General features: G+C 43.2%; 1 protein-coding gene across 6 annotated transcripts in view; it reads left to right on the top strand.

Annotated features, from left to right (window-relative positions):
- Positions 1-16511, top strand: part of BIRC6 (baculoviral IAP repeat containing 6) — a 407575-nt gene that overhangs the window by 41342 nt on the left and 349722 nt on the right. For all 6 annotated transcript variants that reach the window (XM_089690190.1, XM_089690188.1, XM_089690192.1 and 3 more), the window contains exons 3-4: positions 7305-7442; positions 13463-13656. In XM_089690190.1, coding sequence (XP_089546316.1) covers positions 7305-7442; positions 13463-13656 — 332 coding nt within the window. The remainder of the gene's footprint in view (positions 1-7304; positions 7443-13462; positions 13657-16511) is intronic.

Here is a 16511-nt window from a genome sequence, read left to right as displayed (position 1 = left end):
ACCCCCACCCCACAATAATCCTTACTCACTCTGTGAGTCCCCAGGTTTTTTTGCTAGTATTCTAAGGTGTTATACCTCCTCACCTTATGGAGAATTCACACTTGGCTTAACTAGGTTATTCTACTTTGGATTCTCCAATCAATTTTTCAGTCTACTCTTCACTGTCCAATAATAACACAAAAGAAGCAGTGTATATGGATCGGTGAAACCTTTCGGAAGCCTTACCTGAACCCAACAACTTGGGAACAGCCTATAATGTTTTGGCATTGGATCCTGCATTTGTGGTGTTCTTGGCACTTGGTGCAAAATGTGTAGTTAGCTACAGGGTGCTGTACAGGTCAAGAGCTGCGGTCCATTCCTATGTATCCCACACCTTGCAGACCCCTCCAGGAGTATACTAACCTTGATGAGTGAGGCCTTGATCTTGGGACCAGTGGCATTGACAGGTAAGACAGGGTCACTCTGTTTCTCTGACCATTACAGCAAGTATGAGACATATCTCCACATGCCTGGCTCCAGCATGGCGTGTGCCACCGGGTGGGTGGAAGGGAGCTGGGTGGACATGAGTCCGCCCTCCACTTCTGCATCTCGCAGACCTGGAAGCGACGTTTAAAGCGTTGCTTTCCCAAGCCTGCATGGCTGGGGAAGGACCTAATCTCATCAAGCCCCTTGACATGGAAGACACCTGCTAAGTGTAAAAGGACATTCCCTGTTCATGAACAAATAGAATGGGCAACCTATGCTGATTGGGTCAATTTGGAAAGATTTTCACCAAATCTACCCCTAAGTACTTTTCCCAATGAAGGCGCACCCTCACCCTAAGAGTAGGGGGGACATCTTTTACTGTTTAACCATCTCAGGATCACAGAACTCCCAGACCTGTGGTTCAGTCAGTGATTTAATAAGGGTACAAAATGGAGTTCCAAACTCTGCCCCTCTCCTCTTTCTTCTGCAAATGTGACTGACCTTGAGAAGGTTTTGAAAAAACACCCTTAATCATCTACTCTCTCAGATAGTAGTCTTTCCAGTACCTCTGGAGAACAGGTTCAAAGGATTTTACGCAAACATGTTCACAGTACCAAAACCCAATGGGGGTATTCACCCTATCCTGCATTTTAAAATCCCTCAACAAAGTACGTTTAAGTTCCAAAGTTTCATATGGAATAGTCAAGATCAGTTGTTGCCTCTCTGAGACAAGAGGAATACCTGGCATTAATAAACATCCAAGATGCTTATATACATTTTTCCATTAACTACCTCAGCAGCACCATCTGCAATTTTGCAGTAGGAGATCAGCCTTTCCAGTATGCCACATTGCCAATTTGCCTCTCCTCTACTTCGATTATTCACAAAGGTACATGCGCTCCTTCTTGTCTTTTTAAGAACTCAGGGCACTAAGGTCACAGGGTTTTCAAATGACCACCTTCTGAAAGACTTATCTCCTTTCCAGGTATCTGCAAATGTCCACAGGACACAATTTCAAGAATCAGTTCTCTAACTTTCCCTTCATCCAGCATACTTTGACCTTATTTTAGACACAGTCCAAGCAAGTTTTTGTTTGCATGAAACAAACATGCTCCCTTCTCAAGCTGCTTATGCCCCTATCCAGCTAAGCAAGGAACTCCCTAACTTGATATTCCAATCCAATCTTGGCGACGGTGAAGTTGCTTCTTCCATATCACTGGAAGGGTGATAACAGATACCAATCTCTCAGGCTGGGGATGAGTGTTTGCAATCTCTCACAGTTCAGAGAACATGGTCACTTGAAGAAGTCAAGCTGGTCATTGCCATCTTAGAGTTCAGAAGAATGAAAAGGCTTTGCAACACTGCACCCACCCCTTTTTTAGAGACACTTGATCAGGGTGCAAATAGACAACACCCCAGTTGTGGCCTACATAAACTACCAAGGGGACTAGAGAAGTCATACAGCCTTGAAGGAAGCAAGCTTGATAATTTCAGATGGAAAAACATTGTTCTTTGATCTCTCTTGTTCCCATCCCTGGAGTGGCATTTGGAAGACGATTACCTCGGTATTCACTGCCTGGACCAAGCGAAATGGGCCCTGCACCCTTACATCAACTTGAGATATAGGGTTTGGGGAACTCAGGATATGAATATCCTGGCCTGCAGATTCAACAAGTTACTCTGTGGCCAAGCCCAAGGATCCCCTAGCACTGGCATGCGTTGATAATTTTTTCAACACCATTTAGTCTAATCGTTATCCTTCCTGTGTGAATTCTGCCTTAACTGCTCCCCAAAATAATGTAGCACTCACCTCCGAAGGGGCAGCTGAGACTAGATAGGTTCTCCCACAGTAGTACAGAGGCTGCCAGTTACACAAGTTGTCTCACACATGCCAACAATTCAGACTCCGTCTAGGGGATATATTTTTAGTATTTATTGCTGAAGAACTTTAACAGGAGGGGGGGTTTAAGGTGACAGGATACTCCCAAAACAATCAGTAACAAGGGGAGGACAAACTTTTCTCTAATCCTAAAGTAGCAGCTTTCTGGAGTTATCAGGGAATGGGCCAGTACATCTAGGACCCTACCTCAGCAGTCCATGAAGCCACTTCTGGCACTTGGTTTCCTTATGGGACTTGCACAACTGTAAGTCCCCAGCAAGGTCATTGCTCGCAGTGTCCCAGGAGCTCTCTGACACCCAGCATCCCCAGGTAGATTCAAAGTTAGGGAGATTAACTAGAACCTTCTCCAGACCAGGACTTCAGTGCAATGCCCTCCAGCAAATGAAATAGTCAGGCAATCATCCCCAGGCCCTCAGCCTAGCAGCTGCTGAGGCCCAGACTGCAGTTTCCTATCCTGTTGAAGCTGCCTTCAGAGGCAGCAGCCCCAGTAGAACTGGATCCCTCCCTTGAGGGAAAAGAACAGTCTGTTCAGGCCTGCTCTTTTATCACCTCCCCAGCCATCTTCTGGATGCCTTCTTCCAGGGCGTAGCTGCAATCAATCACTGCTCCATTCACTACAGTGGAGCCCAAAACTAAATTTAGCTAGCAGACTAACTAGAGGAGGGTGCTACAAGAGCAAGAGAAGAAACTGTTGACTCTCATTGCACTAGACTGACCTAGAAGAACCTAGTACAAAGACAAACCATGACTTTTAGGAAATGACTCTTGGCCCCTTACAAACAGGCCAGACCTGTTGTCTCAGAGCCACCTATTCCATCCTTTCTCTCAGTCACCGAGTTTACAGGCATGGCTGAAGAAGCCCAAGTCTTAACTGTTTTAGGGGTCACGACTCTGTAGTTATTTCCATCATAGGCCACACACAAACACGCGCTGACTGTTTATGCCATTTAGCAAGTTTGTTATTAATCCCTATTATTTTCAATTTTTTATTTGGCTGTTTTATTACTCACTCTTTACATGCATGCGGCCACCTTCGCTGTGGGAAAGTGAAGCCTTGGCCGCTCTAATCCTCCCTGCTTGCTATGTAAAATCTTGTGCATGCATGCTAGGTCCACATCTTTGCTACATTTGTGTACAAAGCACAGCATTTCCAGCCCTTTGTACATGTTTCTATAGCAAAGGCAGCGAACTTCTGATGAACCTTCAGATAAAAAGGTTTAAGTACTCTTAAGGGACAATTTTGCCTTTAATCCATTTAAGACCTTTATTTCAAAGTGTTTCAGATCAAACCACCTTAACAGCACCCTGTGCATCCTTGGGACCTAAATCTGATTTCTCGATGTCCTGCAGAAACCACTATTTGAGCCCATCAGGGAACACCTTTTGAATGATCTCTCCTGCAAGGTAGCCATCTTGGTGGCCGTCACATCTGGCAGATGTGTCTGGGTTAGTGGCTTTCATTAGGAGCTGTTTCTCATTCTTCACAAGGACAGTAGTAGTAGCCTTGCGCCCAAGATCCTCCTCTCTTCTTAAGGTTGTGTCCGCCTTTAATCTCAATGAAGACAAAGACCTTCCTTCGTTGTGCTCCACTCCAAAGGAGATTGCTCTTCACTTCCTGTATATGGTTGGAGCCTTATGTCTACCTCATGGCTACAGCTTTTGTAAGGAAGACTGACTCACTCAGGATCTTGCAAGGAACATCCTGCTTCAAAATCCACCATTGCTAGATGGATAAGACCACTAATCACAAGAACGTACACCTTAAAGGGCAAGGGACTCCTTGAACTAATATGTGTTCCCTCTACTAGATCAGTAGGTGTTTCCTAAGGCCGCCTCCTGGTCTGTTATCTTTTCAGACTTCTATCAGGTGCTCCTCCATTCTTCTGTGCATGTTTCTTTTGGGCTTGGGGTGCTTGCAGTTACACTCTGTAGTAGGGCCTGTTGACCCCTGGTGTTGGGACTGCTGGCATAGTTCTGTACACTTTATTGTTGTTGCCCACCCTTCTTATTCATTGCTTGGGGACGTCTCCGGATCTATTACGGTCATGCCCATGTTTTTATTTTGCAGCATAAAAACCATAGGAATTTTGAGTTTTCTGTAAATTCCATATCTTGGAGTAAAAAAACACAAGCTACTCTCTCTCCCCTCTTGCTGTGTTACTTTGCATTGCTTGCTGCAAAACTGAGGACTCACAAGCAGGGGCGTATCAGCTGCGAGGCAAACAAGGCATCTGCCTTGGGCGACAGGGCAGAAGGGACCAGTGCTGTCTCTGCAAAGGGCTGTGCTTGGCCAGGGGGGCGTGCTCGGGCGTTTGTGTGTGTGCTAAGCAGCGAGGTGACAGAGAACCTGTCAGCTATGGAGCCGGCTGGAGAGGGGGCCGGGTGGCACATAGAGGACTGTGCATTTCTCTCTATGCTCTATGTGCCGCCAGTCACCTTCCCTATCCATCTCCTGCATACGGTCAGCTCCTGTATGCTCCCCCCACGCCCCCCCCCCCCCCTCAGCTTTGCAGGGGATCTGTCAGCATATGCAGTCCCCAGTGCTGACAGTTATGAGAAGACCCTTTCTCGCTCTCTCTCACTCTCTCTCCCACCCTCTCTCACCTCCTCTTCTCCCCCCTCTCGTCACCTCTCCCCCTCCCCCCCTTCCTCTCTCTCTCTCTCCCCACTCCTCTCTTCTCTCCTCTCTCCCCCTCTCTCTCTCTCCTCTCTCCCCCTCTCTCTCTCTCTCTCTCCCCTCTCCTTCTTCTCTCTCTCCCCCCCTCTTCTCTCTCTCTCCCCCCCCTCTCTTCTCTCTCCCCCCTCTCTCTCTCTCTCTCTCCCCCTCTCTCTCTCTCTCTCCCCCTCTCTCTTCTCTCTCTCCCCCCTCTCTCTCCCTCCCCCTCCCCCCCCCCTCTCTCTTCTCTCTCGCCCCCCCCTCTCTCTTCTCTCCCCCCCCTCTCTCTCTCTCTCCCCCCCCTCTCTCTTCATCTCATCTCCTCTCTCCCCCTCTCTCTTCTCTTCTGCCCCCCCTCCATCTTCTTCTCTCTCCCCCCTCACTCTTCTCTCTCCCTCCTCTCTCTTGCCCCCCCCCTCTCTCTCTTCTCTCTCCCCCCTCTCTCTCTTCTCTCTCCCCCCTCTCTCTCTCTCTCTCTCCCCCCTCTCTCTCTCTTCTCTCCCCCCTCTCTCTTCTCTCTCTCCCCCTCTCTCTCTCTCCCCCCCCTCTCTCTTCTCTCCCCCCTCTCTCTCTCCCCCCCTCTCTCTCTTCTCCCCCCCCTCTCTCTTCTCTCTCTTCTCTCTCTCCCCCCTCTCTCTCTCTCTTCTCTCTCCCCCCTCTCTCTCTCTCTTCTCTCTCCCCCCTCTCTCTCTTCTCTCTCTCCCCCCCTCTCTCTCTCTCTTCTCTCTCCCCCTCTCTCTCTTCTCTCTCTCCCCTCCTCTCTCTCTTCTCTCTCCCCCTCTCTCTCTCTCTTCTCTCCCCCCTCTCTCTCTTCTCTCTCTCCCCCCCCTCTCTCTCTCTTCTCTCTCCCCTCTCTCTCTTCTCTCTCTCCCCTCCTCTCTCTCTTCTCTCTCTCTCCCTCCTCTCTCTCTCCCTCTCTCTCACCCCTCTCTCTCCCCCCCTCTCTCCCTCCCTCTTCTCTCTCTCCCCCTCCTCTTCTCTCTCTCCCCCTCCCTCTTCTCTCTCTCCCCCTCCCTCTTCTCTCTCTCCCCCTCTCTCTTCTCTCTCTCCCCCTCTCTCTCTCTCTCTCCCCCTCCTCTCTCTCTCCCCCATCCTCTCTCTCTCCCCCTCTCTCCCCTCTCTTTTATTTCTTAAAACAAATTATCCAATTATGTTAATTTAGCCAGAATTCCCTTCCAATTCAGATGTAAGAAGGCACAGGTACTCATATAGTTAATTTCCACAGTCCAACAGTAGGTAACAATCTGCAATGAAGTTTGGTAAAATCTGTTCAACATGTGCAAAACAAAGGTGGAATCTCTATTATCAAACATGAAAAGTAGAAGTGTTAATATTTTATAGATGCAGCAGAGGAGAGCTCTTCATAAAGAACTGGTGCAGACTAAAATTGAGAGATCATACTGACAATCTCTCCATTTTTCTGATGTTGAGAATCAGAAGCAAAACCCTCTGACAGAGGGTCCTCCTACTTATCTCTTGTGAGAATATTGTTGCCATGCGGAGGGGGAGGAAGTGAAAACTGCTGATGTAACTAAAAGCATGAGAGGTTTACTGCACTACTTGGTATTGATCATCCTAAAAAGCTGTACAGTATCATTTGAGAGCAGCCCTTCAAGTAGAATGAAAATTACCAAGCTTTGGGGTTTAAAAGCTCCCCCTATTATACATTCTGCATACTGTTTGTATGAAATCTTAGTAAATACTTTTTTAACCCCTTTTCTGAACACTCTCTGAGTACAACTCTGGCTGAACAGTGGGGCTGTAGATTTTTATTTAACAAATTGTATTTAGCATGAATATAGGAAGATGGTATGAAGCGTTTTATAGTTTGGTAAGCTGAGAGGTCATAAAGCTAGGTTCACATTGCTTTTGTCGGGAATGTGCAGTATCGCACGCAGTCCCGACATGCACAGAAACCTGCAGCCCCTTAGTAGACACGCAGCGGTACTGCCGCATTATGCTGCAGCACCTATAGGTGATAACCTAGCCTTAGTCTGCGGTTGACAGGAGGAATGGTTACCTCGGTTTCTTGTTTCCCAGTGGCCAGCCTGTAACATTGTATCAAGTTAAAAGGTGAAAGGCTACAGCAGGGAGTTGATCGTTCATGCATATATATTTTATTATACTCAGAACAAGTATATATTTTCCCCCACTGTTGTCTTCCCTCACATAAAAGAAAAAGTACAGTTGTATTTTAAATCACAGCTGGTTGTATTTTCTGCTGGTAATTTTTTGCACTTTTATTTGTAATAATTTGTGGTGCATTACTTTTTTGAATTGCAGGTGCAGCAGTTGTTGTCTGCTTGCTTGGAAAAAATTGACGTGTCTAGTGCAGAAGGCTATGATTTGTTTATTATGCAGCTGAAAGATGGCTTCAAAAATACCTCACATGAGACAGCAGCAAATCATAAGGTTGCCAAGGTAAAAAAAACTTTTTATTTTGGTTTTCCCTTTTTTTTTTTTTTTTTTTTTGTGAAAAAATTTTAAGAAAAACATAAATGGGCAGTTTTTTCTGTTATTTTTTTCATGTATTTTTTTTTGTTTATAAAATTTGGTAAGCAGATTTGTAATCACTTAAGAGTTAATGTCTATGTGGGAACAGTCTTCACCCATATCAAACGTGCATGAATTAAGGAATACAGCCTGGACCTTATGAAAGGTGTTGAGTTGATCTTTTTCTTGAATTACAGGCACCTTGATGGTACTGTTATACTGCCATTTTCTTTGTAATGCTGATAAGGTGTACAGTGCCTTGAAAAAGTATTCAAACCCCTTGAAATTTTCCACATTTTGCCATGTTACAACCAAAAATGTAAATGTATTTTAATGGAATTTTATGTGATAGACCAACACAAAGTGGCACATAATTGTGAAGTAGAAGGAAAATGATAAATTTGTTTTCAAATTTTTTTTACAAATATCTGAAAAGTGTGGTGTGCATTAGTATTCAGCCCCCTATACTCTGATACCCCTAACTAAAATCTTGTGGAACCAATTGCCTTCCGAAGTCACCTAATTCGTAAGTAGAGTTCACCTGCGTGTAATTTAATCTAAGTATGAATACAGCTGTTCTATGAAGCTCTCAGAGGGCTGTTAGAGAACATTAGTGAACACACAGCATCATGAAGGCCAAGGGACACACCAGACAGGTCAGGGATAAAGTTGTGGATACATTTAAAGCGGGGTTATAAAAAAAAAAAAAAATATCCCACGCTTTGAACATCTCACAGAGCACTGTTCAATTCATCATCCGAAAATGGAAAGCACATGGCGCGACTGCAAACCTACTAAGACATGGCTGTCCACCTAAACTGACAGGCCGGGCAAGGAGGGCATTGATCAGAGAAACAGCCAAGAGGCCCATGGTAACTCTGGAGGAGCTGCAGAGATCCACAGATCAGGTGAGAGAATCTGTCCACAGGACAACTATTAGTCGTGCACTCCACAAATCTGGCCTTTATGGAAGAGTGGCAAGAAGAAAGCCATCACTGAAAGAAAGCCATAAGTCCTGTTTGCAGTTTGTGAGAATCCATGTGGGGGACACAGCAAACATGGAAGAAGGTGTTCTGGTCAGATGAGACCGAAATTGAACTTTTTGGCCTAAAAGTAAAACGCTATGTGTGGCGGAAAACTAACACTGGGCATCACCCTGAACACACCATCCCCACCGTAAAACATAGTGGTGGCAGCATCATGTTGTGGGGATGCTTTTCTTCAGCAGGGACAGGAAAGCTTGCCAGAGTTGATGGGGAAAATGGATAGAGCCAAATACTAGGCTCTCTTAGAAGAAAACCCGTTAGAGTCTGCAAAAGACTTGAGACTGGGGTGGAGGTTCACCCTCCAGCAGGACAACGACCCCAAACATACAGCCAGAGCTACAATGGAATGGTTTAGATCAAAGCATATTCATGTGTTAGAATGGCCCAGTCAAAGTCCAGACCTAAATCCAATTGAGAATTTGTGGCAAGACTTGAAAATTGCTGTTCACAGATGCTCTTCATCCAAGCCGACGGAGCTTGAGCTATTTTGCAAAGAATGGGCAAAAATGTCATTCTAGATGTGCAAAGCTGGTAAAGACATACCAAAAAAGACTTACAGCTGTAATTGCAGCAAAAGGTGGTTTTACAAAGTATTAACTCACGGGGGCTGAATACAAATGCATGCCACACTTTTCAGATGTTTGGTTTTCAAATTTTTTTTTACAAATATATTTTTCGTTTTCCTTCCACTCTACAATTTTATGTGCCACTTTGTGTTGGTCTATCACATAAAATCCCCAAAAAATACATTTACGTTTTTGGTTGTAAAACGACGAAATGTGGAAAAAGAGGTTTGTATAATTTTTCAAGGTACTGTATGTCTGAGCAATAAAGTCTATATTGTGCAACTTTTTGTCTGTGGGCTGCATGTACTGAAAAATACTTTATGGTCCAGCCTGCTCCTAATTTGCTGTGTGTAGATTCCTACGTTGCACAGAAATCTCAAGCTGTGTTATCAGTCCTGCTGTAGTTCTTTCCTGCTGTATTACTGATCAAACCAGCCTCCTAAACTCCATAACAAAAGGTGAATGTGTTTAGCCCAACAGGAAATAAGTTGAGAAGTTGGACTGATAAATGAATTTTAAGTGCAGCAGTAGCAGCATTATTTGCGCACTACAGAAAGTTGTTCACTGGTTTTCTGGCAGGAATCGGCAAGTATTTCTCTGCTAGTAGTGTTTTAAAGTGATAAAATCTGGGAATGTGTTGGTGAGTAGGCATGTCCCATTGTTTACCCCATATGATTGCGATTAGCATCTTCAATACCAGTAAGAAGGTATAATTTGGAGGAGCATGCCTAAGCCTTTGTAAGGGCCAATTAATACCACCTGCAGTCCAGTGCGTTTTCTAGCTTGCATAAAAAAAAGGAATAAGTCTGGTATGAATTTTTTGGGGGGCCCCATGCAATTTTTTTTTTTTTTTGCCATGGGCCTAGTATGGATTTGGTGGTGGGGGGGAGGGGGGAGAAATTGGGAAGGGGTGCATGTTTCCTCATTTTTTATGCTGACTCTTGTTTACACTCTGCTGTCATCGCTGGGATGCTGGCAGGCGCCGACTCCTTAGAAACTGATGACTTAGCTGGGATGAGTCACTGGTTAAGATGCCAGCGGGTTCCGGCTCCTAAAAACTAAAACCCAGTAAACTTTAGCAAAAAAAAAGGGGCAATATGCACTGGAACAGATTAAAAAAAAACATAAAAACAGTGCCTTCCTCCCTTCCCTGTTAAGGTACAGTCTACCAGATCTGTTAGTGTTTCATAGGCTTTTCATCATCGGGCATCTGTTTCTCAGATTTGCAAGGCTGCAACAAGGTATCTTCACACATTTGTTTTATTAGGTGGATGTTTAGACCACCTCTGATGCCAGTTTAAGGTTTTTTTGTTTTTTTTTTTGGGCCTGTTAGTGATGTGTGCAGAATTTCCCACCACTTAGTTGGATTGCATTTGGACATCCCGTCATAATGATAAGAGAACCTGTTCTGTATGAAGAGGAAAATAGGATTTTTGACTTGCCAGTAATATCCTTCTCTTGGAGTACAGTACGCAGATGCCTATCCTCCATTTCTATGATCTCCCTATTGCATGCTATAAAACTAAGGCTAACTTGAAGTGGGAGGGGGTTGTGTAGGGGGTTTCCCTGCAGTCTTCTTTTGCCAGTGTCCTGTAGCGACATAACGCTTGTAACTTAGTGCCCTGTGTCCAGGAAATGGATTTTACAGGTGAATTGAAATTTCTATTTTATTCATGCTATAGTAGTGTTAACACATGCTTGCATGTAGAAAATTGCTTTCCAAGTTTATTTTCTAGTAAACGTTTACTCTGCTGCCCCATATGGTTAGATCTCTGTGCCAATACTGGTGCTATTAACTGATCTACTTTTATTTCAGCTTGTCACATTGCACTTAGGCCTTGTTCACACTTGCTCAAAATACTGACTCTTAAACAAAAGTTGTTGAGTTTACATCATGTTTAACGTGCGTTAAAGGCAAATTAAGAGCGCACCCCAAATGAATACAGTGGATATGAAAAGTCTACACACCCCTGTTAAAATTTCAGCTTTCTGTGATGTAAAAAGAGACAAAGATAAATAATTTAAGAACTTTTTCCACCTTTTAATGTGATCTATAATCTGTATAACTCAATTGCAAAACAAACTGAAATCTTTTAGGGGGGAAGTAAACATAAAAAACTAAAACAATGTGGTTGCATACGTGTGCACACCCTCTTACAACTGGGGATGTAGCTGTGTTCAAAATTAAGCAAGCACATTCAGTCATGTTAAGTAGGAGTCAGTACAAATCTGCCATCATTTAAAGTGCCTCTGATTAACTCCAAATAAAGTTCAGCTGTTATAGTAGATCTTTCCTGACATTTTCTTAGTCACATCCTACAGCAAAAGCCATGATCTGCCAAGAGCTTCCAAAGCATCAGAGGGAACTCATTTGTTAAAAGGTATAATTCGGGAGAAGGGTACAAAAGAATTTCCAGGGCATTAGATATACTATGGAACACAGTGAAGACAGTCATCAAGTGGAGAAAATATGGCACAACAGAGACATTGCCAAGAACTGGACGTCCCTCCAACATTGATGAAAAGCCGAGAAGAAAACTGGTCTGGGAGGCTGCCAAGAGGCCTACAGCAACATTAAAGGAGCTGCAGGAATACCTGGAAAGTACTGGCTGTGTGGTACATGTGACCACAATCTCCTGTATTTTTCATATGTTTGGACTATGGGGTAGAATGTCAAGATGGAAGCCTTTTCTTAAGAAGATAAACATCCAAGTCCTGCTAAATTTTGCAAAAACACATGTGAAGTCTCCCAAAAGTATGTGGGAAAATGTGTTCTGGTCTGAATAAACCAAGGTTGAACTCTTTCGCCATAATTCAAAAAGATATGTTTGGCGCAAAAACATCACCAACAGAACACCATACCCACAGTGAAGCATGTTGGTGGCAGCATCATGCTTTGGGTTTTTTTTTTCTTCAGCTGGAACTGGGGCCTTAGTCAAGGTAGAGGGAATTATGAACAGTTCCAAATACCAGTCAATATTGGCTCAAAATGTTCAGGCTTCCGCTAGAAAGCTGAACATGAAGAGGAACTTCATCTTTCAGCATGACAACGGCCCAAAGCATACATCCAAATCAACAAAGGAATAGCTTCACCAGAAGACGATTAAAGTTTTGGAATGGCCCAGCCAGCGCCTAGGCCTGAATCCAATTGAAAATCTGTGGGGTTATCTGAAGAGGGCTGTGCACAGGAGATGTACTCACAATCTGACAGATTTGGAGTGTTTTTGCAAGGAAGAGTGGACAAATATTGCCAAGTCAAGATGTGCCATGCTGATAGACTCATAACCAAAAGACAGAGTGCTGTAATAAAATAAAAAGGTGCTTCAACAAAGTATTAGTTTAACCACTAGCCTACAGGACACTTATATCCCCTTCCTGCCGAGGCCAATTTTCAGCTTTCAGCGCTGTTGAACTTTGAATGACAATTGCGCGGTCATGCAACACTGTATTTGAAATTAACAAAAGTTGCCATTCTCTACTTCCACATGCAATCCTGTCCATTGTGCTGCAATAAAACACAACATGTCTGCATTTTATCGCAGATCACTGTAGAGCTGGACTGTTCGAATAGGACACACAGAAAACCGTTTGTATCATGTGTCCTAGCAGTGAATGGTCTTTTATAGAGCAAAAAAAATGCCGGTCACCACTAGTGTGACTTGAGCACGGTGGAGTATACAAAAAACATGCATTAACCCCTTCACGTCGGCCGCACGCAAATGTGCGGCCTCCTGGCGTCTGGGCCTAGACGCTGAGTGGCCGCACATTTGCGTTCATGTAATAAAAAACATATGCGCTGAGAGCGCGCCCCCCTGCGCGCTCCCAGCACACATGTGAGGTACTCACGGAAAGGTCCCGGTCCGCTCTTTCGATCTGTGGTAGTAGCCTGCCTATCAGTCTGTGCCTGTACAAGCACATTTTGCATGTAATTTCCATTTTCATGCTGGCTGTGCACATTTTTTCAGCTAATTTAAATCCTTGTCCAGCAATTAAAAAAAAAAAGAAAACTCTGAAACTGGTGAAGTCAACTTACCACACTGAGTTTTAATGGTTTAATGTGTACAGTAGTAACTTTAGATGGTAGGATATTTAGATCCATTTAGTGGTTTGTGCTGAGAATCTTAAAACTTGATGAAATTGAAAATTGCTGTATGAATGGCATTGCCTTAATGTCTGGAAATTACTTTCAACATTTGTTTATACTTTGCTTTTTTACAAGTGTAATCTGTTACCTCTTGTTTAGCATTATGCATATTCCATGTGTAATACAGCCAGTTTACTGCCTTACTCCCCTTTATTATTAAACTTGTCCTTAATTTTTTTGCCTTTCATGCAGTGGGCGACTGTCACATTTCATCTTCCTCATCATGTGTTAAAGTCTGTGACTGGTGCCATTGTGAATGAGCTGAAGAAAATAAATCAAAACATTGCTGCACTGCCCGTAGCCTCTTCTATAATGGACAGACTGTCTTATCTGCTACCTAGTGCCAGGCCAGAGCTTGGTGTTGGGCCTGGTCGGTCTGTAGATCGGTATGTTTTTTTTGTTTTTTTTTTCTGTTTTTCTAAAAGAAAATTGCTGTCTAATGCATTCACTGTTGTAACATTATTTTAAAATGATTGATTGTATTTGTGATTTTGAAAAAAGATTATATGATGGACCAACAAAACATGAGAACTGATTGAACAAGACTGGCTTAAAGTGGTTGTAAACCTCATATATGAAATATGAACAGATCATATCCCTCTGTAAGGCTGAGCCCAGCCGCTCCTGGCCCCTCCACAGCTCAGTGCTCCAGTGAGAATTACCAGCTTTCTGCTAAGGTAACACTGATAACTGAGCAATCAGTGGTCTTTGATCATTAAATTCTCAGTCTTGGAGCCTGCGGCGCACAGCATGGGACCAATGCTGCACCCACCTAGGTGAGTATACAATTTTTTTTTTCCGGTTAACCCATACTTTTCTTTTAATCCTCTTCTTAACCTCTCCAGTGTGTTCCAATAAAATCGAAATTCATATACTGCACTAACTTCCATGCACTCTCAACTAATGCGCTTACGTGCGTGCATAACACCGTGCTTGTATAACCACTTAGGTTTGTTAAGAGTTTGCAAGTTACTACATTCTTTCTTCTGGGGACACATTGGAGAGGCTAAGAAGGGGATTAAGGAAAACAGACATTGAAGTGAATAAGCTTCTTTGGACCCATTATATATTAACCTGTGCACCAAGAAAAAACAGCTGCCACCGTATACAGTGTATTAACACTAGTAAAAATTATATAAAAAATGAAACAGGGGCGCAAATGTGTACTATGTGTTAACATAAAACAAAAAAGAATATAATTGACACTGTGATGTAAACCTTGATCGTGAGCAACACTATATGTCCCTAATATATCCACACAACTTTTCACTTAACATATTGTGCTCAGCTTGTGAATTAAAACATCTATATTGTGACACCAAGTCCAAAAGATGCATAGAAAGTCACTTAGTGTGTTCCGATCATAAAGTTCTTAAGGAAGAATCCACCAGGGGTCTTCTCTTCCCACTTTAAAGTAAATGTGAATGCACCCAGTGAATAGTGAAACACTAAACACTCACCAGAAAGTGTGATCCCTTTCTTTAAAAGTGGTCAACAAGCACTTAACTTGTATTCCACTCCATTGGGTTTTGATGAATCAGAAGCAGCTCATCTTCTGTTGACTTGTGTTCATGGTGTTTCCATCATAGAGATACAGTTAGGCCCATATATATTGGGACACAGGCACAGTTTAAATTTTTTTTTTTTTGGTATTTACCAAAACATATTCAAGCTATAGTTCTATAATGGATATGGGTTGAAAGTGCACACACTCAGGGTCAATTTGATGGTATGTACATCCAAATTGGAGGAAAGGTTTAGAATTACAGCTCTTAAAAGTACCCATCTCCCCTTTTTCAAGGGACCAAAAGTAATTGGACAATTGAATCTGAAGCTGTCTCATGGTCATGACCAGGTGTGGGCTACTCCTTTATTTCTTCATCAATTAAGCAAGTAAAAAGTCTGGAGTTGATTCTAAGTGTGGTATTTGCATTTGGAATCTATTGGTGTGAACCTATATCATGGGTTCAAAGGAAATGTCCATGCAAGTCAAACAGGCTATTGCAAGGCTTCAAAAAATGAAACAAATCCATCAGAGATGGCCGCAACATTAGGAGTGGCCAAATCAACAGTTTGGTACATTCTGAGGAAAGAACACACTGGTGAGCTCAGCAACATAAAAAGGCATGGACGTCTTTGGAAGAAAACTGTGGTGGATGATCTCTATGGTAAAGAAAAACCCATTTGCATCATCCAGACAAGTGAAAGACACCCTCCAGAAGTTGGACGTATCATTGTCAAAGTCTACAACCAAGAGAAGACTTCATGAGAGCAAATACAAGGTGCAAACCATTTATAAGTGTGAAGAATAGAAAAGCCAGATTAGACTTTGCCAAAAAACATCTAAAAAAAAAGCCAGACCAGTTCAGGGAAAGCATTCTTTGGATGGATGAAACTAAGATTTAATCTGTACCAGAATGTAAAAGTGTGGAGGAGGCTTGGAACAGCTCATGATCTAAAGCACACAACGTCATTTGTGAAACATGGTGGAGGCAGTGTGATGGCATGGGCATGCATGGCTTCCAGTGGCATTGGGTCATTGGTGTTTATTGATGATGTGGCAGAAGACAGAAGCAGCTGGATGAATTCTGCAATGTTTAGAGATATACTGTCAGCCCATATTCAGCCAAATGCAGCAAAGTTGATTGGAAGGCGCTTCACAGTACAGATGGACAATGATCCAAAACACACTGCAAAAGCAACCCAGGAGCTTTTGAAGGAAAAAAAAGTGGAATATTCTGCAACGGCTGAGTCAATCACCTAATCTCAACCCAATTGAGCATTCATTTCACTTGCTGAAGGCAAAACTAAAGGCAGGAAGAACCACAAACAAAGAACAACTGAAGACAGCTGCAGTTAGAGCCTGGCAAAGCATTAGAAAGGAGGAAACCCAGTCTTTGGTAATGTCCATGGGTTCCAGACTTCAGACAATCACTGCCAGTAAAGGATTCTCAACAAAAATTAAAAATGAACATTTTATGTATGATCATATTCATTTTGTCCAATTACATTTGAGCCCCTGAAAATGGAGGGACTGTGTATACAAATGGTTGCAGTTCCTAAAATTTGCACTTGATATTTATGTTCAACCCCTTGAATTAAAGCTGAAAGGCTGCACTTCAAATTCATTTGGATTTTTTCATTTTAATTTATTCTGGTGGCACACTGAGCCAAAAGTATGAAAATTGTGCCTGTGCCCAAATATATATGGACCGAACTGTATCCTCCCCTCATAATTGTA

Source organism: Staurois parvus, unplaced genomic scaffold (assembly GCF_062004578.1).
Source record: "Staurois parvus isolate SC_StPar_1 unplaced genomic scaffold, SC_StPar_1.0 ptg000520l, whole genome shotgun sequence".
Lineage (NCBI taxonomy): Eukaryota > Metazoa > Chordata > Amphibia > Anura > Ranidae > Staurois > Staurois parvus.
The sequence above is the reverse complement of the archived record's forward strand: the minus strand, read 5'-3'. Positions and strand labels throughout refer to the sequence as shown.